The following is a 26,514-nucleotide window of genomic DNA, read 5'->3' as shown; positions in this document are numbered from 1 at the left end:
GCACCCAGTCCAAAATAATTTGGAGAATTTCTTAATTCTCTCTGCAGCCACCGCCAATACTATCATTTATATTAGCATGCCAAGATTATTGTTGGCTTTGTTTTATATTGAGGTAAGTTTAGTTTAAAATTGCAAAAAAATCAATTTAAAAGGATCAGGGGCATGAGGCTATGCAGAGAAACAAATGGGACAAGTGTGACTTTTTCCTCTAATGATAAAAAACAAAGAGAACCAACATAATAGTATTTGTGATATGCCATTTAAAAAAAATCACTGAAGCAAAAAATAAAAATAAAAATAAAAAATAAATCATTGAAGCAAAGTGAGATTTTAAAATCCACAGTGGAAAAGAGGAAAGGAATTTTAGAAACAACTGTTATTGTCTCTCTCAAACACTTGAATCAATACATTAAACCCCAATTCCCAAGTGAATGCACCTTGCCAATAAATTCAGCACTTAATTTGCAATAAGATTTGCTTGGGATAAATACAGAATGATTGGACGACGCTGGGAGGAAGAAAGCAAGAATAACACTAGAAAGTATACTCTTTAGTCCTTGATGGGATACATTTCAGGAATAAACACAAGTAAGTGCCCTCTTTTTGCCTTCCATATAGGAAAGATGGACATTTCGTGAAGGACAACATTCATGAAGAGAACCCATAGCTCCCAGAAGTTCTCAAAAACCAGACAAGGATCTGGGACAGCAGTGGTCATAGAGAAAAAATAATTACTCTGAGGATGAAGAGGGAATAGCTGGAGAATCTGGTTAGGAGAATAGCACATTCACTAGTACTAACTGTATCCTCTTGCAACTGACAACTTTAGGCCAAAGACCGTATCCCAGAAATGCTGTTCAATGCCCAGAAGACATTAATCCAGATTTTGAAAAGATCTACCAGGTGCTGAGTCTCTTGGGTAGGACAGGACAGTAATGGAAAAAAATAAATTCCCCAAATGGGGTTGCCTCTGAAAAAGAAATAATTCAGGGCACCTGGCTAGATGAGTCAGTAGAGCATGTGACTCCTGATCTCAGGATCATCAGTTCAAGCCCCACATCAGGCATGGAACCTACTTTAACAAAACAAAAACAAAAACAAAAAAAAACAAAAAAAAAACAACAAAAAAAACAAAAAAACAACAACAACAACAACAAAAAAAAACAAACAAAAAAACTCTATTAAATAAAAAAGAAAAGAAAAGAAATGAGGAATTCACCCTGTGACCAGCCAAACTGAGGTATCCAATCTTTAGGGAGCTTTCAGAGACCATAATCCACTCATCTCAGCACTGGTTTTTGTATGAGAGTTACCATCCCAGAAAACACCATTCAGGGCTGAAAGTAGGATCTTAAAGACCATGTATACTCTACCTGTTAAGAGAAGCAGACTGATGGGGAAAATGTTCCCTTGATGAATTTGAATCTACTAAGGAAAAGAATAATACAGAACAGCCTTCTGCGGTATTAATTTGCTTTGTTTTTATTGCTGCAGGAAAATGAGGGCTATTTGTATTTTGTACTTTGTTTTTTCTCCCTGTTTTAAGACAGTTATCTAGGTCTTCCTGTGTCAAAATGAGATTGCCTGGCTAAAACAGAAGGTTCCTGAAAAGAACATCTCTTCTTGACCTTTGCTTTAGAAAACCTAAACTTAATGAGGGAATTCTCTGTGAGGGGAAGGAAAGAAAGAGATGGTGTCTTTCAGGGAGGAGTCTGCAAAGGGATCTTCCACTGTTAAGAAAAACAGAAAAAAAAAAAAAAACCACAGATAAAGGAAAAACCCACCATGACTAAGAAGACAGAAGGCTGAAGTTTCAAGAAATAGAATGGGAACCTAAACACTTCCTCACAATTCTCAGGGAGAACGTAGAATATGAAGAAGAATGGCCCAGCCACATAAGAGGCCTAGAGAGGGTCATCCTTAGCTCCAGGGATCCTGGGTTCAACACAGATTTCCATGTTCAAGTATAGTATAGTTTCAACAGAAACATCTGCTTCCAACAGACCACTTAGGCCTCCACAATCAGCATACCACTAGTGATGAGTATAGGCTGAAGACTAGAGAAGTCTTCTTGAATAACCTTCTAATTATAAAACTCACTAGGATCTGTTAGTAACATGGTTTGAGGAGAGATGGGGAGGACACCAGCCCCAACCTAATAACTTATACCTACTTTACCATGAAGGGGAATTCGAGTCTGATTTAAATTTTACTTCAAGATTAAAGAAATGTGACATTTTTTCATGCTCCATCACATCTGATTCATTTATGCTCCATAATGGTATACACAATGAGGGCTTTAAAAAAAAGAAACCCCAGGGGATGGAGTAACCGGGTGACAGGGATTATTAGGGAGAGCACATGATGTGATGAACACTGGGTATTATATGTTGGCAAATTGAATTTAAATTAAATTAATAAATAAATAACCCCATTAAAACAACAAATGAAAGAAATATAAAATTGTATATTTGTATCTGCATCAGAATTATAATTTTATTAAATTCCATACAATGAACTAAAAATTTGAGGAGCTCTATATTGGACTATATTTAAAATAAAAATAAGTTTCACAGTATGTAATATAGTCCCATTGATGTTTATGGTGTATTGAGCTCTTAAGTTTTACCACTCTGCATCACCAATGGCTTTTGCAAATACATAGTCTCTCCCTCCAAAACACATAACACCGTCTTTCAAATAGAATTTCCATTTGTTCTTGCTTCGATGAATCTGGAGGGAGAAAAATAGTCTAAATTAATTAATTCTGTAAGTTAAAGGATCAGTTACAATTCTTTGCACATCACATGGGATTTTTCTGATCCTAAATGGGAGTTCTTTAAAAATAAGATCTCATCCACCCAACAAATATTCGAGTTCCTGTGTGTGTCAGGTATTGTTTTAGGCACTGTAGATATATCAGTTTAATATATATATAATTTTTATATATTACTTTTAAAAACTGGAAAAATTTTTATATATTATATATTTTATATATTACTTTTTATTTATTTTATTTATTACTTTTATATAAAATATATTTTATATATCACTTTTTAAAAACTGGAAAAATTCCTGACCTTGAATAGTTTACATTTTACATTTTAATAAGTACAAGGGAACAGAAATCTAATAAATACCTAAATTATGAAGAGTATTAAAAGGTGCTAAGTGCTATGAAAACTAGAGCAGGAAAAAGAAAATCACAAATACATAAGTGGGTTATAATTTTAAGTAAGAAAGTCGGGGTGGGCCTGACTTAGCGTTTGAGCAAAGACTTAAAGAAGGTAAAGGATAAAGCCAGGAAGATATTAACCAGATAGAGCATCCCAGACAAAGGGAACAAAAGTACAAAGGCCCCAAAGGAGGGGGATATCTGGATTGTTCAAGAACAGCAAAGAGTTCAGAACGTCTATAAAGGAATAAAGAGAGAGGATGTAGTCAATACTATCCTCAATGAAAAAAAGTGGAATTTCATTTTGAAGGAGAAAGTTACAGTAAAGCACTGAGCAAGGTCAGAAGATACAGGTTATGCTCTATTAGATTCTACTGGCAGGTCTTTCACTTTAATAAATCAGTCTAAATACAGACAATATAAAAACCAGAAAATCCTACTACTTCAAGAGGTAAGAAATCATAAAATCATCGTTACCTCTGGGTAAACCACAAATGACTATTTAAAAACCTTCGTAGGGCAGCCCCGGTGGCTCAGCGGTTTAGCGCCGCCTTCAGCCCAGGGTGTGATCCTGAAGTCCCGGGATCGAGTCCCGCATTGGACTCCCTGCGTGGAGCCTGCTTCTCCCTCTGCCTGTGTCTCTGCCTCTCTCTGTGTGTCTCTAATGAATAAATAAACAAATCTTTTAAAAATAAATAAATAAATAAATAAATAAATAAATAAATAAATACCTTCGTAATGTATGAACTGAAATCAAGTATAAAAATTAAGCCCAAATATTTATTGTCAATAGTCAAATCAAAGAAGAAAAGCCTGGGACCAATATTCAGATGCATGGTATGAAGCATAAGAAAATACAAATGAAAAGCCCCTATTTGTTTGGGGGGAAAGATGTCCTAAAAATGCAAAATTTCTTCTCTGAGTTTGACTCCCAAATTTATACTTGGACATATCTTAAAAAGTTCCTGAGAACACAACAGTGACACAGAATCCTGAACTCAGCACAGGTGATAAAATCTAACCAGAACTAGGCAGAGAACAACAGTAGCAGCAGCAACTCAATCTAGTAACTTAATTCTAGAAATAGTGCATAAACAGTACTTTTATTCTAGAAATGCAACAGTGGTTCAATATTAGGAACTTATTAATATAAAAAACTGTATCACTAGACCTATGGAGATAAATCATATAATAATCTCTAGTGATGTCACCAAAGCATTAAATAAATTAATGAATTTTAGATTTTTTTAACTCAATGAGAATCAAAAATCGCATCACACACACAAGCCCTACCTCAGCCTAAAAACTATCTTAGTGGTTAGTGGAGAACCCTAAAAGTATTCCCACTAAAATCAAGACATAGTCAAGGATTATCCAAGTTTTTATTCTAGAGATCCTAGCCAATACAATTAAGTAAGAGGAAAGTACAATCAGCTCTAGCCAATGCAAGTAAACAAGAAGAAAGTAGTAGAGGTTTAAAGGAAAGGATAAAAAAAGATGTGCAGATGCAATGATTGCATGTCTGAAAACTCTAAGATAATCAATTTTAAAATTACTAAATAATGGGGGGTGCCTGAGTGGTTCAGTCAGTTGAACATCCAACTGGTTTGGGCTCAGGTTGTGATATCATGGGTTGTGGGATCCAACCCCACCTCGGGCTCCAAGCTCAGCATGGAGTCTGCTTGAGATTCCCTCTGCCCCTTCCCACACTCACTCTTGCATGCTCTCTAATAAATCTTTTTAAAAAATTACTAAGTAAGAATTCAGTATTGATACCAAATTAATATGCACAAATTCATACCCTTCAGGTATATAAGCTCTGGTTAGAAGATACAGTGAAAGAGCCCTTTTACTATAGCATTGAAAGAGATAAAATAGCTAGCAATAAATTTTTAAAATACTCCATCTACTGGCACCCTTCAACACTCTCTCCCTTTTGAAATATTTTCCTCACTTGGCCTCATGAAAAAGTACTAACTCTACCAGATATTAAAAACCTTAATAATTAAATCAATGTAGCATAGGCCATTGGACAAACCAATGGGACAAATGAGAAAGTCAAGAAGTAGACCCAAGTATAGAGGGAAATTTAATGAGTGATAAAGGAATCATTCTTGTATCAGTGTGGATAAAATAGACTTTTCAATAAGTGATGTTGGGAAAATTGGATAGCCACCTGGAAAAAAAAAATGAAAGAAACCAAAGAAATACTAGAAGAAAATATGAGTGAATCCCTTCAAAATCTGAGGTAAGAAAGAGCTTTCTATTCAAGACTCAAAATTAGAAGCCAAAAAAATTAAGGTAGACAAATACAACATCTGCATGAAAGAAAGAAAAAGCACTGAAGGCAAATAACTAAGGAAAAGTATTTCTGCGTATAAGGGCTAATCTCCCCCCAAACAATATAGAGCTATGTGAAATCAGTAACTACACCAGTAACCCAATTTTTTAAAAAAATAGACAAGTGTTATGAACAAGCAGTTCCTGCAAAAATAGAAATAGTCCTTAAACACATGAAAAGTTAAAAATTTCACCAAGACAAATTTTCTACTTTTTATAATGGCAAACATCCAAATATTTTATTTGGATATTTTATTTATTCTCCATTGGCAAGGCTGTAAGAAAAGCAGCACTCTTAAATATTGTAATGGGAGTATATCCTAAAATAGAGTTTAGGAGAGCAATGTAGCAATATCTGACCAAATACATTTGCCCTTTGGCCCAGAAATCTCATTTCTAGGGATTTTTTTTTTTTTTTAAGATTTTGAGTAATCTCTACATCCAATGTGAAGCTTGAATTTACAATACCCTGAGATCAAGAGTTGGATGCTTCAATGACTGAGCCAGCCAGAAGTCCTGCTGGGGGTTTTTTAAATCGATATAACTACACATGTATGAAACGTCATAGATGTGGTCATTCAATAGCAAATGACTGAAAACTCAAATATTTCTCAGTTGGGGATCAAATATTCATCAGTTGGGGATCAGTGAAATAAACTTTAATAATTCTACAATGGAAAATCATACAACTATAAAAATATTAGGACAAAGATCTCTAAGATATATTGTTAATGTCTTAAAAGATAAGGTGCAGGATACAGTATTGTCTATGCTATCTTTTAGGCTTCTACTTGAATAAAAAGACCCTGTAACTATATTAAGAAATTAATATACTTGGCTACATTTTTTACACTTAAGGAAGAAACAGGAAGCTACTGGAAGGTAACACAAAATGTGAAGGAGTAAGAATCAGACTTTCCTTGCTATGCTTTTATAGTGTTTGATTTTTTGCCAGGCATGTATGCATTGTCTATTTAGAAAGCAAAGCATATATATATAAAGAGAAAGATACTGTTACACACTTAGCAATTACCCGTACCAGGATCTAACAGAGCCAGCTATAAATAAGCTAAGGTTCGCTAAACTGTTACATGAAGATGCAACATTTACATTCCACCGTAGTGTCCAATTATGGCATAGAACACTCCCACTTATAGAAAAAAGGTTGCATTTCATCATTAATCTTCCCTATAATATCATTATTACTCTAACCTTTACATTAATCTTAGACATTCTCTAAGCCTCTGAAATAACATGATTATATCCTTTAATTCTCACTCTGAATGGTGACCAATGACCTTCATTTAACTCTTTTTCATGGCACATCTTAATATTTTCAAGGTTTTCCCCAACTGTTAACTTACAAATTTTAAAGGTAAATTCCACATGGTCATCAAAGCCAGATAAAATATACATAAAAAAAAAACACCAAAAAACAAAAACAGTACTTCTCAAAGTTTAATAAGCAGGCAAATCATTCCATGGTCTTATTAAAATGTCCATTCTAATCCCATACTCTGGGGTAAGACTCAAAGGTCTGTATTTATAACATACTCCCAGGCAAACTAATGCTACTGGCCTTCAAAATGTACTAATAAAGCTCTTAAAAGACCTAAAAGACTTCAGAAAAGGCTGAAAACTCTTTCAATTTACTTGAGTTTGGTTATATTAAGTACTACTTGAAATAAGCCACCCAATGCCCAGATCAAAGTTATTCTTTCATAAAAATCCACTGTTAGCAGTAGTCCCTTTCATTCCACTTTGACCTTATAGATACATTTTCTTTGCCAGCTATATTCTAACTTCATTAACTCCTTTTAACAATGATTCAATGACTCCCCAATGTCTTGGTTTAAAATGCTTAGGACTGGGCAGCCCTGGAGACTCAGCGGTTTAGCACTGCCTTCAGCCCAGGGTGTGATCCTGGGGACCCGGGATCCAGTCCCACATCAGGCTCCCTGCATGGAGCTTGCTTCTCCCTCTGCCTGTGTCTCTGCCTCTCTCTCTCTGTGTCCCTCATGAATAAATAAATAAAATATTTAAAAATATATAAATAAAATAAAAATAAAATAAAATAAAATGCTTAGGACTATTTTTAAAATATCCATCAATTAGAGAGGACTCTCAGACAACTAGATTTGTTAACCCTATACATCCAATATCATTTCTTCTACCTGTCCTGTAAGAAGCAAAGACAATGCATGAGAAAATACTTTGAAAAATACAAAGTACTATGTAATTAATGACAAGCTATTTCTCACAATGCAGTACAAAATGTATACTATACCCGTAATGGTCTAGAAAATTCTCTGTGACTCTATTGAATGCACACATAACTTAGTGCCTTAGATTGTTTTCTTCATAGAAGGCAATACACTGTTTATAAGAAACTAAAATAAGTTTCAAACTAAGAATGGTCTCTTTTCTATTACCTATTCCTTCTTATGCTTATGTTTACCAGCATCTAAATTGCCATTTTCTATCTATATAAAATGTTATAGAAGAGAAAACGATCTTATTTTTAGAGAAAAGGATTTATATTTATAGCAATTCAAAACACCATCCTCTGTTTCTCCTGAATATATTGGAATTGTTACTGAAAAAAAGGCAAAGATGTAAATATGCATTAGTCATTGGGGAAATGCAAATCAAAATCACAGTGGGATACCACTTCATACCAAGTAGGATGGCTAGAATCAACAAATCAGATAACAAATGTTAGGGAGAATATGGAGCAATATAAACCCTCATACATTGCTGGTAGGAATGGAAAAGGATAGATCTTTGGTAAACAGTCTGGTAGTTCTTCAAACTATTACCATATAACCCAGGAATTATTTTCCCTGGCATATACCAAGAGAAATGAAAATATATGTTCACACAGAAACTTGTACATGAATGTTTAAAGCAGCATTCTTTGTAATACCTAAAAAATGGAAACAACCCAAAAGTCCACCAACAGTTGAATGGACAAACAAATGTGGTATATCTATTCAATGGACTAGTATTCAGCAATAAAAAAGAATGAATAACTATTCGTGCTATGACATGGATGGATCTTAAACCACTGTGTGAAGTTAAAATAGCCAGTCACAAAAAAAAAAACAAACAACAACACATATTATATAATTCTTTTCATTTGAAACTCCAGAAAAGGAAAATCTAAAGAAACAGAAAGTAGTTGATGATTTCTTAGGTCTGGGGTAGGGATGGGAGGAAACAGAGATATAGGAGTGAGAACTAAAGAGAATTGAGTTTCTTTTTGAGGTGACTAAATTCTCTAAAACAGGGTATGTTAATAGGCTGCACATATCTATGAATATACAAAACCACTGAATTCTATGCTTTAAACATGAGTTTTATAGTATGTGAATTCTATCTCAAGGCTGCTAAAAACAAAGATGTAAATATGCATGAATTAAAGACAAAAGCTGACCATTCTACTACATAATCACAGATACAGTATTTAAAAAAGAAAAGAAAGCAGTATTCTATTTTAGTTGCTAAAGTTAAATTGCTTCTAACTTAATTTCTAGGTTTAAAAAAGGATGCACTTTTGACAGTGTTTGTTCCTCTGTTTAAATGGGCTCCATGCTACATATGCAGCCGAATGCAAAGCTTGAACTCATGACCCCTGAGATCAAGACCTTAACTGAGATCAAGAGTTGGATGCTTAACCGACTGAGTCACCCAGGTGCCCCTTAACTCTCTTTGTTGATCATTCTCTAATGTCCAACTAATCACTACATCTCGTTGATTCTTCCACCATCATCTCTGACTCTTTCATGTTCCACATTGCCATCCTTATTCTGGGTTCTGGTTACTTCATGTCTGCACTATTCCTGTTCTTACCATTTGCCTCTGCCTAATTAGCAAATACAGCCAATTTAAAATACAGTTTTAAACCCAATTATGATGTTATCAATAATATTCTCAGAATGCTAACATCCATCAAATCATGTTTGAATTTCTCCTACCAGGATTCTGAATTTTCCAATCTGCTGCCAATCTGTCCCCAACCCTGCCTCATTTCCTAATAAATCCAAAAGAAGAACATTTTATTTAAGACAGGGCTGTCTCTTCACTTACCCTTGTACATTCTACATGCATTCATTTCCTGCCTTTTATTAAGCTGTTCTACTAAGAACGTCTACTCTCCACACTTATCTATAGCTTTACAAATCATTTAAGACCTATTTCAAAGTTCCACATCACCCATGAAGGATTTGTGGAGAACTCCAACTACAAATGATTTCTTGTACTTCCTAGCTACTTTTTGGACTTACTATCTGTGCCACATATCTAAGCATTTGATTTACATGCCACTCATCTTAGCATTTGATTTATACGCCATGTATTTTAGCATTCGATTTATCTGTCACATATTTTAGCTTCTGATTTACCTACCATCTTATTGTATGCCATTATTTTATTACATACAGAAACATCTTGTTTCAATAAGATTGTCACCTCCTTAAAAACTAACATTTTTTTATATCACTGAGACCACACAGCACAGTGTTAGACACAAAATATATACAATTAATTAGCTTTTCCAAGATTAACTGTGAACTGTAACTTATCATCATATTTTCCATCATTCTGCACACCTTTCTACCATAAATGCAATTAATAAACTCAAAGTTTAAAGGTAAATACAGTACCTTGTCATACTGGCAGACGATTACATTATCTGTGTCAAACAGGTCTGGCACATCCTGCTCACTAACATCATCTCCAGAATTTAAAGGGTCCTAAAGATGAAAGATAGTCACATTAAGGAATTTCATGATGCTCTGAATTTTTTAAAGACAGAGATACATATAGAAATAAAGGAATTTAGAAAGAGAATAGTATTGTACTTAAAAAGTCAAATATCCTGAGATTGAATTCCAGCTTGGAAATTTAGTAACTGACCGTTGATTTACTAAAATTGCATCTCCGGGTTTTCTCATCTGTTAAATGAGGACAGAAATGGGACCCACAGGGTGGTAGGAATGTTAAATAACATAAAACAGGTAAGACTTAGTGTGGTACTGGTACATCTATAAGGCCACCATTAATGATAGTACTACTCACCACATTCCACAAAGATTTAGTGCATTCATTAGAATCAGAGCAGATACTGTATACATCTAACCTGGCTGCCTTCTGTACCTTCACTCCCATCCTCTAAACCTCCCATTATCTCTAGTTAAGACCAATAAATACAGTAGCTGATTCCCAAATACTTAATATAGTTTGAATTACAGTTTAAGATTAAAAGTTTAGGGGCACTTGGGTGGCTCAGTCAGTTAAGGGTCTGCCTTCAGCTCAGGTCATGATCCTAGGGTCCTGGGATTGAGCCCTGAATAGGGATGGGGAGGGTCCTTGCCCAGCTGCTTCTCCCTCTCCTCCTACCTCATGCTCTTTCTCACTATCTCTGTTACTATCTCTCTCTCTCTCTCAAAAATAAATAAATAAATCTTTAAGTTTCAATATTAGGGTATAAATAAGTCTCATTTTAAAAGACGGAGTTAATATTGTTATTCTTCATGAATAGAGTATTATTAATACAAAGCATATTACAAAGTAATACAAAGTATATTAAAGTACAAATGCTATAAATTTAATTTTAAAAAAAGTTTCAACTCAAAAGTGATCCTCACCTCTTCTACAATGTCTATTTGAGGATCTTCATTATCACTACTGTTGGCAGTTGAATCTTCATTTGATATACTGTCAGCTTCTTCTTCAAGTACCTTTAGGTCTCCTGCATCAATAATCCCTAGAAATTCGTTCTCATCTACATCTCTTGTACTTCCTATTTCATCATTGGAAGATGCATCACCGGTTCCATCTATTTGAATTATTTCATTAATATCATCAGTTACCTGAATGCTTAAATCCATCTGAGAATTAGAATCCTAGAAAGAGAAAGAAAGGCAATAAAGTTTTTCAAGTCAAAAAGGTGTGTAAAGCACTGAATCACACAAAATATAAAACTAAACATTTCACAAGCGATCTTAAAATATATTTTTCTACATTTCTTTCCTTTCCTATATATGTTCCCTAATTTTTCATTTTAGAACACTCTCAGCATTTCTATGAAACATGGGAATAAGTTTTAAATCATAAATAAAGTAAACCCACTTACACTTATACATAGACAACAAATGAGTTCACTAGTTTCAGGTAGTAACTGCTAGCTTTTATATATATACTTTAAATTTATACAGTATTTGTTAGGTTTTAACCATTTCATTTCATTTTAAACAATAATTCAATGAAGTAGAAAGTACCAGTGATATCATGCTCAATGGATAAATAAAAAACATAAAGGGGGATGCCTGGGTGGCTCAGCGGTTGAGCACCTGCCCCTGGCTCAGGGTGTGATTTGCCGTCTCAGGATCAAGTCCAACGTCAGGCCTGCTTCTCCCTCTGCCTATGTCTCTGCCTTTCTCTCTGTGTGTCTTTCATGAATAAATAAATAAAATTTAAAAAAAAACATAAAGGGTTGTACTAGCTGAAATAAGCCAAGTACACAAGAACCAAAAAAAGGAATTAAAACTGATAGAAATGAAAAGAGAAACAGACAAATCTTTAATTTAATCTTTTATTTAATTTAATAATCTATAATTATTTTTGGAGAATTTAACATTCCTCTTCCAGTGAACAACAGATAAAGTAGACCGAGATTGAGTAAGGATGTAAAAGACCTGAAAAACACAATCAATTTAACCTAATTGACATTTATAGAATACTCCACCCCAAAATAGCAAAAGCCATACTCTTTTAAAGAGCACACAGAATATTCACCAAGATGGACCATATTCTGGGCTCTAAAACAAATCCTGATAAATTTAACACACACAGAGTATGTTGTCCAAGCACAAAGGAATTAAATCAGCAATCAGTAACAGAAAGGTCTAGAAAATCCTCTAATATTTAAAAATTAACACATTTCTAAACACCCATGGATCAAAGAAGTCATGAGGGAAAACAGAACATAATTTTAATTGAATGCAAACAAAAATATAACATTTCACAACTTGTGAAATCTAGCTAAAGCAGTGCCTAGAAGGAAATTTACAGCATTACACGATTATATTCAAAAAAGAATCAAGTTTCAAATCAATGGCCTAAAATTCTACCATAAGAAACTTTAAAAAAAAGAAGAAGAAGACTGAATGAAGCTCCTGGCAAAAGAGGAAATAATAAAAAGAAATTAAAAAGATATAAATGAAATCGAGAACAGGAAAAAGTTGAGGAAGTCAGTTAGACCAAAAGTTCATTCTTTAAAAAGATCAATAAAATTGATAAGCCTCTGGCCAGACTGACAAGAGGAGGGGAGAAACACTATCCGGGATTTAAAGAAAGGGTGTTGCCACAGATTCTGAAAACATTAAAAGGATAAGGAAACTGTCTTCAGCCATTTGAGCTGCTATCACAAAATATCATAGACTAGGTAGGTTATAGAAATTCATTTCTCTCTGCTCTAGAAGCTGGGAAGTCCAAGATGAAGGCACCAGCAGACTCAGTATCTAGTGAGAGCCCACCTTCTGGTTCACAGGCAGTTCCTTCTCACTGTGTCTTCCCATGGCAGAGAGGCTTGAGAGTTCCATAGAGTCTCTTATAAGGCAAGTCGTCCCTTTCATAAAGGCTCCACTCTGACCTAATCATCTCTGAAAGACCCAACCTCCTAACTACCATCATCATTGGGGGTTGGAATTTCAACATATGAATTGGCGGGAGGGGGACACGAACACTCAGACTGATATGTCAGTTTAAAAAACTGTATATCTGTGTAGTAGCAACAAATGATTAGAAACTGAAATTTAAAAACAACACTAAGTAAAACAGCAACAGAAAAGAAACTCCTCACATAAAGAAATCCTCAATTAAGGTATAACAAGCAGATTTCTCAACACAAACTTTGAGGGCCAGAAGGCAGTGAGATGATATATATTTAATATACTGAAAGAAAATATTGTCAACTGGAAATTCTATATCTGGCAAAACTGTCCTGTAAAAATGAGTGAAAAATTAAGGGACTCTAAGATAAAGGCTGAGGAGTTTATTACCACTGGGCCTGCCCCTACAAGACTCCCTAAAGGGAGTCCTTTAAATTGAAATGAAACTAGACAATAAAAAAAAAAAAAAAAGAAACTAGACAATAACTTGAAGCCATAGAAAAATATAAAGTTTTCTGGTAAAAGATACATAGACAAATATAAAAAACAGCATCTAATTTTGTATTCTACTTCTTATTCCTGAACAAGATTTAAAAGACAAAAAGCAAAAATAAATAAATAAATTAATTAATTAATTATAAATCTATATTAAGGAAAACAATATATAAAGATGAAATTTGGAAAAAAAAATAAAGATGTAATTTGGGATTATCATAAACAAAGGGAGGGCAGAGCTGAAGAGGAGCAAAATTTTTTATGAGATTGAAGTTGAGTTGGTATCACTTCAAGAATGTAGCAACTTTGAGGTGGCATAAGTAATTCCCACAGTAACCAAAAATAAATCATCTTTAGAATACACACAAAAGGATATGAAAAGGAAACCGAAATGTGTCACTATAAGAAAATCAACTGAACACAAAAGAAGGCAGTAAGGGAGGAAATTTAGGGCAAAAAAGCTAAAAGACACAGAAAACAACAAAATGTCAAAAGTCCTGCCATATTAGTAATTACTTTTAATGTAAATGGATTAAACTCCCCAATCAAAAAACACAAATATGCAGAATGGATCAAAAACAGGATCTAACTAAATGTTGTCTACAAGAGACGTACTTTAAATCTAAGGACACACACAGTTGAAAGTAGAGGATGGAAAAAGATATTTCATAAACAGTAACCGAAAAAAAAAAAAAAAAAAAAAAACAGTAACCGAAAGAATTGGGATAGCTATGCTACTATTGGACAAAATAAACTTTAAGTCAAACACTATTAGAAAAAACAAAGAAAAAAATATCATACAATAAAAAAAAGGACTAATGCACCAAGAAGATTTAACAATTATTAACATATCAGCACCAAACATTACAGGTCCTAAAAATATGTAACAAACACTAACAGAATTTAAGGAAGAAATAGATAGCCCTATGATAATAGTATGAAATTTCAATACCCCACTTTCACTAATGAATAGAACAAGACAGAATATCAATAAAGAAATAAAGAACTTGAACATTATAGACCAGTTGGACATAACAGACATATGCAAAACATACCACCCAACAATAGCAGGATACACATTATTCTCAAGTGTGCACAGAACATTCTCTAGGAAAGACCGTATGTTAGGCCACAAAACAATATTTAAAAAGACTGAAATCACACAAAGTATCTTTTCTGATCATAATGGAAGGAAAACACATGAGACATAGAAATTAAACAACTACTCAAAAAATCAATGGGTCAAAGAGAAATAAAAAAGAAATCCAAAAAATCAACCTTGATCATCTAGTTGTAGGTTAATTTCTAGGTTTTCTATTCTGTTCCATTGATCTAGGTGCCTGTGTTTGTCCCAGTACCATACTGTCTTGACCACTACAGCTCTGTAATAAAATTTGAAAAAGTCCAGAATTGTAATGCCGCCAGCTTCTCTCTAAATTCTTTGGCTATTTTCAGTGTCTCGAGGTTCCAAGCAAATTTTAGAATTGTTTGTTCTAGCTCCGAAAAATGCTGGTGGTATTTTGATTCCTTTTTTGAAAAAAAATATTTATTTATTTATTCATTCATGATAGACAGAGAGAGAGAGAGAGAGAAAGAGAGAGAGAGAGAGAGAGAGAGACACAGGAGGAGGGAGAAGCAGGCTCCATGCCGGGAGCCCGATGTGGGACTCGTCCCGGAACTCCAGAATCGCGCTCCGGGCCAAAGGCAGGCGTTAAACCACTGAGCCACCCAGGGATCCCCTGCTGGTGGCATTTTGACAGGGATTGCATTAAGTGTGTAGATTGTTGTGGGTAGTATAGAGATTTTAACAATATTTGTTCTTTTTTAAGATTTATTTATTTTTGACAGAGAGAGAGCATGCATGCACTAGCAGGCTCCCCAACAAGAAGGGAGCCCAACATGTGGCTGGATCCCAGGACTCCAGGATCACAACCCCAGCCAAAGGCAGATGCTTAACCGCCTGAGCCCCCAATATTTGTTCTTCCAATCCATGAGCATGAAATGTTTTTCCATTTCTTTGTGTCACCTTCAATTTCTTTCATAACTGTTTTATAGTCTTCAGAGTACAGATCTTTTACCTCTTTGTTTTAGGTCTATTCCTAGGTATCTTATGGGTTTTGGTGCAATTGTAAATGGAATCGATTCCTTGATTTCTCTTTCTGTTGCTTCAATAATTATTGGTGTATAGAAATGTAACAGATTTCTGTATGTTGATTTTGTATCCTGCAACTTTGCTAAATTCATGTATGTGTCAGTTCTAGCAATTGAGTCTTCTCAACTTGGCAGAGTCTTCTGGGTTTTCTACAGAGTATCAAATCATCCACAAACAGTAAATGTTTGACTTCTTCCTTGCTGATTTGGATTCTTTTTCATTGCTGAGGTCAAAAAAAACCTTCCAGTACTATGTTAAATAACAGCAGTAAGAGGAGACTTCCCTATCTTATTCCTTACCATAGATTTTTACCCAATGAGGATGATATTAGCTGTGGATCTTTCATATATGCCTTTTATTATATAGAAGCATGTTACCTCTATCTCTACTTTGCTGAGGGTTTTTATCATGAATGGATGTACTTTGTCAAAAGCTTTTCCCACATATATTAAAAGGATCATATGGTTCTTATCCTTCCTTTCATTAATGTAGTGGTCAACTAATTTTCAACAAAGCAGGAAAGAATATCCAATGGAAAAAAGACAGTCTCCTCAACAAATGGTATTGGGAAAACTGCACAGTAATGTGCAAAAGAGTGAAACTGGACCACTTCCTTACACCATACACAGAAATAAATTCAAAATAGATGAAAGACCTAAATGTGAAACAGGAAATCATTAGAATTGTAGAGGAGAATACAGGCAGTAACCTCTCCGACATCATCCATAGCAACTTCTTATTTGATACGTCTCCTGAGGCAAGGGAAACAAAAACAAAAATAAAAATAAATTACTGGGACTTCATCAAAATAAAAAGCTTCTAGATGCCCAGTAAAGGAAACAATCAACAAAATTAAGAGGCAATCTATGGAATACAAGAAGATATTTGCAAGTGACATATCTGATAACAAGTCAGTATCCAAAAATCTTTAAAGGACTTATAAAACTCAACACCCAAAAAACAATCCAGCTTAAAAATGGGCAAAAATGGGCAGCCTGGGTGGCTTAGTGGTTTAGCGCTGCCTTTGGCCCAGGGCATGATCCTGGAGACCCGGGATCGAATTCCACTTTGGGCTCCCTGCATGGAGCCTGCTTCTCCCTCTGTCTCTCTCTCTCTCTCTCTCTCTCTGTTTCTCATGAATAAATAAATCTTTTAAAAATAAAAAAAATTTTAAATTTTAAAATAACAATGGGCAAAAATGAATAGACATTTTAACAGAGAAGACATACAGATGGCTAACAGATGCATGAAAAGATACTCAACATTACTCATCATCAAGAAAATGCAAATCAAAACTACAATGAGATGTTACCTTACACCTGTCAAAATGGCTAAAAAATTAACAATACAGGAAACAACAGGTGTTGTTGAGGATGCAGAGAAAGGGGAACCGTCTAACACTGCTGGTGAGAATGCAAACTGGTGCAGCCACTGGAAAACGGTATGGAGATTCCTTAAAAAGTTAAAAATAGGACTACCCTACCATCCAGAAGATCTCTGGTCAAAAAGAACGAAATAAAAAAAAAAAAAAAAGAAAGAAAAAGAAAAAGAACGAAATCTTGCCACATGCACAATGGTGTGAATGGAATCAGTATTATACAAAATAAGTCAGAGAAAGACAAATGCCATATGATTTCACTCATATGTGGAATTTAAGAAACAAAACAGATAAACAAGGGGGGAGGAAAAAAGAGAGGCAAACCAGAAAACAGATCTTAATCATAGGGAAAACACTGAGGATTGCTGGAGGGGAGGTGGGCGGGGTATGGATTAAATGGCTGATGGGGAGCACTTGCTGTGATGAACACTGGATGTTGTATGTAAGCAATGAATTATTTAAATTCTACACCTGAAACTAGTATTACATTACATTACATTATGTTAACTGGAATTTAAATTGACTTGAAAAAGAAAAAACAAAAACCAAAAAAATCTTTTATGAAAAGATATCTTAAGACTAATAAAAATGAAAATACAACATACCAACACTTATGCAGCAAAATCTAAGAATGAGATTTATAGCTATAAATGTTCACATTAAAAAGGAATAAAAGAAAAAAAAAGGAATAAAAGATCTTATATGGACAGCCTAAATTTACACAGTAAGGAACTAGAAAAAGAATAAAGCCCAAAGCTAGTATAAGGAAAGAAATAAAAATTAGAGCAGAGATAAACAAAGTAAAGAATAGGAAAAAGGGGATCCCTGGGTGGCTCAGTGGTTTAGCGCCTGCCTGTGGCCCAGGGCGTGATCCTGGAGTCCTGGGATCGAGTACCGCGTCGGGCTCCCAGCATAGAGCCTGCTTCTCCCTCCTCCTGTGTCTCTGCTTCTCTCTCTCTCTCTCTCTCTCTATCATAAATAAATAAATCTTTAAAAAAAAAAAAAAAAAAAGAATAGGAAAAAAATAGAGAAATATCAACAAAACTAAGAGTTGGTTCTCCAAAAACAACAACAAAATTGATAAGCTTTTGGCTACATTGATGAAGAAAAAACGACTCAACTAAGTCAAAATGAAATTTTACTACTGATTCTACATAAATAAAAATAATTATGAGAATCCTATGAAATATATATCAACAAACTGGATAATCTAGATGAAACAAATTTCTAAAAATACACAATTTACCAAGAATGAATCATGAATAGAAAATCTGAATAGATCTACGAGAAGATATAATCAGTCATCAAAAATCTCTCAACAGAGAAATGTCCTGAACCAGATGGCCCCACTGGAGAATTCTACTGAACACTGAAAGAAGAATTAACACCAATACTCAAAAATCCTAAACAAAATACTAACACAAACAGAATTCAAAAGCACATTAAAAAGATCACACATCATGACCAAGTGGGATTTATTCCTGGGATGCAAAGATGATTCAACATATGAAAAACCAGTGTAATACAACATATTAACATAATGAAGGTGGATACACACAATCACCTCAACTGATGCAGAAAAAGCATTTGACAAAATTCAACACCATTTCATGATTTTAAAACAACACTAGGAATAAAAGGAAATTGCCTCAATATAATAAAGGCTATCTATGAGAAGCCCTCAGCTAACAGCATACTCAATGGTGAAAACCTCAAAGCTTTTCCTCTAAGATCAGGAACATGGTAAGGATGCCCACTCTTGTCACTTCTATTCAATAATGTACTCCAAGTCCTAACTAGGGCATTTAGGCTAAATAAATAAATAGCTAGCATCCAAACTGAAAAGGAAAAAGTCATATTACCTATTTGCAGATAGTACTCTCATACATGTACAAAACCTGGAAGATTTCTCACACATAAAAATATTAGAATTAGGGCAGCCCGTGTAGCTCAGCGGTTTAGTGCCGCCTTCAGCCCAGGGCCTGATCCTGGAGACCCAGGATCGAGTCCCGCATCAGGCTCCCTGCATGGAGCCTGCTTCTCCCTCTGCCTGTGTCTCTGCCCACCCCACCCCCTCTGTATGTCTCTCATGAATAAATAAAATCTTTTAAAAAAAATTAGAATTACTGAACAAATTCAGCAAAATTACATAAGACAAAAATTAGCACACAAATATCAGTTGCATTTCTATCCACTAACAATTAACAACCTGAAAAAGAAATGCAGAAAACAACTCCATTTAAAATACCATTAAGTAGAATAAAATACTTAGGAGTAAGCCTAACCACAGAGTCCCAAAGACTTGCTCACTAAAAACTATAAAACTTTCCTGAAAGAAATTAAAGAAGCCAGAAATAAATGGGATGACACTGTTTGTGAATTTAAAAGACTTAATATTGCTAATACCACCCAAAGCCATCTAGACATTCATTGCAATCCCTATCAAAATCCATATAGGGGAGCCCGGGTGGCTCAGCGGTTTAGTGCTGCCTTCAGCCCGGGGCGTGATCCTGGAGACCCGGGATCGAGTTCCATGTCAGGCTCCCTGCATGGAGCCTGCTTCTCCCTCTGCCTCTCTCTCTCTCTCTTTTTTTCTCTCTCTCTCTCTGTGTCTCTCATGAATAAATAAATAAAATCTTTTTTAAAAATCCATATAATATCTTTGTAGAAATAGAATATCCATCTTAAAATTCATATGGAATTTCAAGGGACCCTGAATAACCAAAACAATCTTGAAAAAGATGTAAGTTGGAGCTATAACACACCCTGATTTTAAAACTTACTACAAAACTACTAAGTCAAAACAATGTGGTGTTGACATACAGACAGACAACAAACCAATGGAATAGCACAGAGATCCCAGAAACAAATCTTCACATATATGGTCAAATGGTTTTTGACAAGATGACAAATGAGGAAAGGGCAGTCTTTTCAACAAATGGTACTGGGAACACTGGGTATCCACATGCAAAGAATGAAGTTGGATCCTTAACTTACACCATATACAAAAATCAACTCTAAAAATTTAAACCTAAGAACCAAAATTATAAAACTCTTAGAAAAAAATCATAGGGTAAAATCTTCATGACACTGGATTTGGGAATGATTCCTTAAATATGATACCAAAAACAGAGGCAAAAAAGGTGGAGAATAGATAAAATAACCTTTATCAAAATTTTTAAAGTTTTGTATGTCAAAGGACATTGCCAACAGAGTGAAAAGGTAACTCATAACCTGGAAGAAAATGTTCGCAAGCAGTACATATTAGGAGTTAATATCCAAAATACATAATAAACCCTACAACAACAAAAAAACTTGATCTAAAAATGTACAAAGGACTTGAATAAGCATATATCCAAAGAAGATATACAAAATAGCCAATAAGCACATTAACAGATGTTCAGTATCATTAATAATTAGGGAAATACAAATCAAAATCACAATAAGATAGCAGCTCACACCTATTAGGATGGCAATTATCAAAGGAAAAAGCACAGAAAATAAGCGCTAGTGAGGATGTAGAGAAATTAGAACCCCTGTGCATTGGTGGGAATGTAAAATAGTACAGCTGCTATGGAAAATAGTATGGTAATTCCTTAAAAAATTTTAAATAGAATTGCCATATGATCCAGCAATTCCACATTTGGCTATGTATCCCAAATAACTGAAAGCAGAGAGTTGAAATATTTGTACTCCCAAATTTACAGTAACATTAGTCAAAATTGCCAAAGGGTATAAGCAACCCAAGTGCCCATGGACAGATTTATATACTATATATATATACACACACACACACACACACACACACACATACATGCAGGGTATTACTTAACCTTAAAAAGGAAGTTCTAACACATGCCTCAACATGGATAAACACTGAAGACGTTATTCCAGGTGACAAGGAATATAAAAGGACAAATATCATCTAATTCTATTTTTATGAGTTATCTGAAATAGTCCAATTCATAGAGATAGAAAATAGAATGGTGGCTGCTAGGTTGGGGTGAGGCATAGACAGGGAGTTATTTCAATATGGGAAAGCAAAAATGTTCTGAAGATGGATGATGGTGATAGTTGCACAGCAATGTGAATGCACTTACTGCCACTGAACTGTGCAGTTAAAAATGGTTAAAAAGGTAAATTTTCACAATAGGAAAAAAACAACAAAATCAATGGTGATACTGAACTGTCAAGCATGTAATAAAATACAGTGATACAGACTGCTGGTAGCAGGAAAACTGGCACAACCTCTTTTGAAATTATTGTGGCATAAAGAAATTAATATACATAAAGAACTATGGAAATTTTCAGTTTTTTTCTCAATAGCTACCTTTGAAAATATTTTTACAAGTAATTCAAATAAAGCATATAATATAAAGTTGTTCTTTATGTCTTTTAGTACTATTTTTAATTGCACTCAAAATAAAAAAATACTTAGATAAAACATAATACGTGTAATCTGTGTATGTTGAGAACTACAAGACAATGAGAAAAGTCAAAGACTTAAATAGAAAATGTGTCATATCTATGAATTGGAAAACTCATTATTGTGATAAAGTCAATTCTCCCCTTATCTACAGACACAACACAACTCAAATCAAAGTCCTAGCAGTTTTTTTTAATTGATAAACTCATTCTCACTTTTATATGGAAAAGTAAAAGAATAACCAAAACAACTTTGAGAAAGAACAAAGTTGAGAGACATAAACTCTCTGATATCCAGAAACACTATAAAGCTACCATAATTAGGACAGTGTGGTATATCTGAAAAGATAGACATGAATTCATCAGTGAAAGTCCAGAAGTAAACCAACATACATATAGTAACTGATTTTCATGATGATGAAGTGCTTTAGAAACTCAATGAACTTCAGACAACTCAATGGAGATAGGCTAGTCTTTTCCACAAGTTATGCTAAACAAAATGAACATTCATTGACACGCAAAGAACAAAGAACCAAACCTTGTACTATATACAAAAATTAACCCAACATTGATCACAGTCCCAAATGGGAAAACCTATAAAAAAATTTTTTAGACGTATAAGATCTTTACAACCTTTGGTTAGTCAAGATATATAAACAGAAATCAAAAGGAAAAAATAAGTAGATTTCATCAAAACCACAAACATCTCTTCTCCAGAAAACAGTATTAAAGTAGCAAGGATGTGAAGCAGCTACAAATCTTATTTATTGCTAGGAGAAATGCGAAAATTCTACCATACGTTGCTGGTGGAAATATGATCACTTTGGAAACAAATGTGTTGATTTCTTACAAGGTTACATGTATCATATGGCCTACAAATCCCAAATCTGGGTATTTACTCAAAAGAAAAGAAAATATGCATCCACACCAAAAACAACAAAAAACCTGCACATGAATATTTTTAGAAGCTTTATTCACAAATGCCAAAAACTGGAAAGAATCCCCATGTCCAAATGGTGAATAAACAAACTATGATACAATAGAATACTTATATGCAACAATATGGGTAAATCACAAATGCATTATGCTGAAGTTACATGTAGGATTCCAGTTGTTTGATATTCTGGAAAAGGCAAGCCTATGACAAAAGAAAACAGATCAGTGAGTGGCTGAGAGGGACCAGAGGCAGTGAGAGGATATTAACTACAAAGGGGGATGTGGAACTTCTTCGGGGTGACAGAAACGTTCTGTATCTTGGGTTGGTACTGGTTATGTAACTCCAAGTGTTTGTCAAAGTTCCTCTTATAAACCTATAAACTGTGTACCTAAAAGAGTATGTAAATTCTACCTCAATAAATCTAAGTAAATTATTGATTAGGTTGGTCTTAGGCCTAAACCACATGTTGGAATTGGCTCTTGGTTTTAATAGTGACAAGTACTGAAAACCTCAAACCACAAGACCTTTTGTTGCAAAATTAATCAGAGCTCCCATAGTACTCTGCAAGAAAAGTTTAAGCTTATTAAGGAATACTGAAGATTCCAGGACTCTTCTGATTAAATTCATGTAGCATCACTTTTTACTTAAATCAGGAAGGTCTTATTTACTTTTCAAGAGGAGTAGGATTACAAATACAAATTAAGTATCAGTAACTGCAGATTTTTGTCATTCTCAACTTCTTCAGAAGCACTTCCACCAAGTGCTGGAAAGTTCATTTGCTTATCGGACTCCAACCTCTGAAAGTAGGAATTTGACCAAAATAGCAGTTAGCAATTTTACAGCAACATCCAAAACTGATACTGCAGGATCATTAATAGAAAAACTTAAGTCTTTCTTATGGCCAAACATTCACCACATACATCATCAATGGACTTCTCCCTGTCAAATTGTAAAACAGGAGTTTTCATTCTCTCTCAAAAATAATCAGTCTCCCCAAGGATCAATTAAGAACTTCAAGCACTGTCCTTTGAAAAGCCAGAAAAATTCTACATGAAGAACTTAACATTTTGCCCACATTTTTTGACAAATGTCTTGAAAAAGGCAATAATTCAATACTTCTGCTCTGAGTTTCATGGCAGCCAATGAAACTTCTTTTAGAATTATTGGCTATGTCTTAGCATTAATGTATGCCATGTGCTGAAACAGATAGCAATGCTCTCTTTACTGAAGTAGCAAAACCATTTGTTGCCAACCATCTCAGAAGCACCCTCAGTATAGACAGTACCAAATTTTGCTACAAAAAATATTAATAAAAAGTTTCACAACATAGCAACTTTTTTGACAGTGCCAATGTACAAATGATGATTAAAATCAAATGCTGGCCACGCTGAGAAGCATTCATATTTTTATCCTATTGAATGTTAAAGTTGCTGCTGATTCTTCTATGAATTCCAGCTGAACGTGAAAAAATGTCAACAACTCTTGTACAGATATCATCTGACAGAGGCACTGCTTCAATTTTCTTTCTCTGCTCAAAAAGAAGGCAGCTTTGGGCGGCCCGGGTGGCTCAGCAGTTTAGCGCCACCTTCAGCCCAAGGTGTGATCCTGGAGTCCTGGGATCAAGTCCTGCGTCGGGCTCCCTACCTGGAGCCTGCTTCTCCCTATGCCTGTGTCTCTGCCTCTCTCTCTCTCTCTCATGATTAAATAAATATTTAAAAATTAAAAAAAAAACAAGGCAGCTTAATAATTTCCAAGATTCTCAGCTTTGCCAAGGTCACTTCAATTGTTTTTTATAATATTGGTGGTTTTATTGGTGTTCAATTTGCCAACATACAGAATAACACCCAGTGCTCATCCCGTCAAGTGCCCCCCTCAGTGCCCATCACCCATTCACCCCCACCCCCCGCCCTCTTCCCCCTTCCACCACCCCTAGTTCGTTTCCCAGAGTTAGGAGTCTTTATGTTCTGTCTCCCTTTCTGATATTTCCCACACATTTCTTCTCCCTTCCCTTATATTCCCTTTCACTATTATTTATATTCCCCAAATGAATGAGAACATACAATGTTTGTCCTCCGATTGACTTACTTCACTCAGCATAATACCCTCCAGTTCCATCCACGTTGAAGCAAATGGTGGGTATTTGTCATTTCTAATGGCTGAGTAATATTCCATTGTATACATAAACCACATCTTCTTTATCCATTCATCTTTCGATGGACACCAAGGCTCCTTCCACAGTTTGGCGATTGTGGACATTGCTGCTATCAATATCGGGGTGCAGGTGTCCCGGCGTTTCACTGCATCTGTATCTTTGGGGTAAATCCCCAACAGTGCAATTGCTGGGTCGTAGGGCAGGTCTATTTTTAACTCTTTGAGGAACCTCCACACAGTTTTCCAGAGTGGCTGCACCAGTTCACATTCCCACCAACAGTGTAAGAGGGTTCACTTTTCTCCACATCCTCTCCAACATTTGTGGTTTCCTGCCTTGTTAATTTTCCCCATTCTCACTGGTGTGAGGTGGTATCTCATTGTGGTTTTGATTTGTATTTCCCTGATGGCAAGTGATGCGGAGCATTTTCTCATGTGCATGTTGGCCATGTCTAGGTCTTCCTCTGTGAGATTTCTCTTCATGTCTTTTGCCCATTTCATGATTGGATTGTTTGTTTCTTTGGTGTTGAGTTTAATAAGTTCTTTATAGATCTTGGAAACTAGCCCTTTATCTGATACATCATTTGCAAATATCTTCTCCCATTCTGTAGGTTGTCTTTTAGTTTTGTTGACTGTATCCTTTGCTGTGCAAAAGCTTCTTATCTTGATGAAGTCCCAATAGTTCATTTTTGCTTTTGTTTCTTTTGCCTTCGTGGATGTATCTATGAAAAGCCCACAGCAAATATAATTCTCAATGGGGAAGCACTGGGAGCCTTTCCCCTAAGATCAGGAACAAGACAGGGATGTCCACTCTCACCACTGCTATTCAACATAGTACTGGAAGTCCTAGCCTCAGCAATCAGACAACAAAAAGACATTAAAGGCATTCAAATTGGCAAAGAAGAAGTCAAACTCTCCCTCTTCGCCAATGACATGATACTCTACATAGAAAACCCAAAAGCCTCCGCCCCAAGATTGCTAGAACTCATACAGCAATTTGGTAGCATGGCAGGATACAAAATCAAGGCCCAGAAATCAGTGGTATTTCTATACACTAACAATGAGACTGAAGAAAGAGAAATTAAAGGAGTCAATACCATTTACAATTGCACCCAAAAGCATAAGATACCTAGGAATAAACCTAACCAAAGAGGTAAAGGATCTATACCCTAAAAACTATAGAACACTTCTGAAAGAAATTGAGGAAGACACAAAGAGATGGAAAAATATTCCATGCTCATGGATTGGCAGAATTAATATTGTGAAAATGTCAATGTTACCCAGGGCAATTTACACGTTTCATGCAATCCCTATCAAAATACCATGGACTTTCTTCAGAGAGAACAAATTATTTTAAGATTTGTGTGGAATCAGAAAAAACTCCAAATAGCCAGGGGAATTTTAAAAAAGAACACCATAGCTGGGGGCATCACAATGCCAGATTTCAGGTTGTACTACAAAGCTGTGGTCATCAAGACAGTGTGGTCCTGGCACAGAAACAGACACATAGATCAATGGAACAGAATAGAGAACCCAGAAGTACCCTGAACTTTATGGTCAACTAACATTCGATAAAGGAGGAAAGACTATCCGTTGGAAGAAAGACAGTCTCTTCAATAAATGGTGCTGGGAAAGTTGGACATCCACATGCAGAAGAATGAAACTAGACCACTCTCTTTCACCATACACAAAGATAAACTCACAAAATGGATGAAAGATCTAAATGTGAGACAAGATTCCATCAAAATCCTAGAGGAGAACACAGGCAACACCCTTTTTGAACTCAGCCAC

The 26,514-nt window shown here is 35.1% G+C and overlaps 1 protein-coding gene across 2 annotated transcripts in view; it reads right to left on the bottom strand.

The window, feature by feature from the left end:
- Window positions 1–2,463: 2,463 nt before the first annotated feature.
- GTF2A1L (general transcription factor IIA subunit 1 like) overlaps window positions 2,464–26,514 on the bottom strand; it is a 44,992-nt gene continuing 20,941 nt past the window's right edge. For both annotated transcript variants that reach the window (XM_077915327.1, XM_077915326.1), the window contains exons 7-9: window positions 11,164–11,421; window positions 10,180–10,269; window positions 2,464–2,733 (exon numbers count right to left, since the gene is read on the bottom strand). In XM_077915327.1, the coding sequence (XP_077771453.1) occupies window positions 2,626–2,733; window positions 10,180–10,269; window positions 11,164–11,421 (456 nt within the window). In that variant the 3' untranslated portion in view covers window positions 2,464–2,625. The remainder of the gene's footprint in view (window positions 2,734–10,179; window positions 10,270–11,163; window positions 11,422–26,514) is intronic.

The sequence above is a fragment of the Canis aureus genome, chromosome 11 (assembly GCF_053574225.1).
Source record: "Canis aureus isolate CA01 chromosome 11, VMU_Caureus_v.1.0, whole genome shotgun sequence".
NCBI lineage: Eukaryota > Metazoa > Chordata > Mammalia > Carnivora > Canidae > Canis > Canis aureus.
This window is presented reverse-complemented; position numbering and strand designations above follow the sequence as displayed.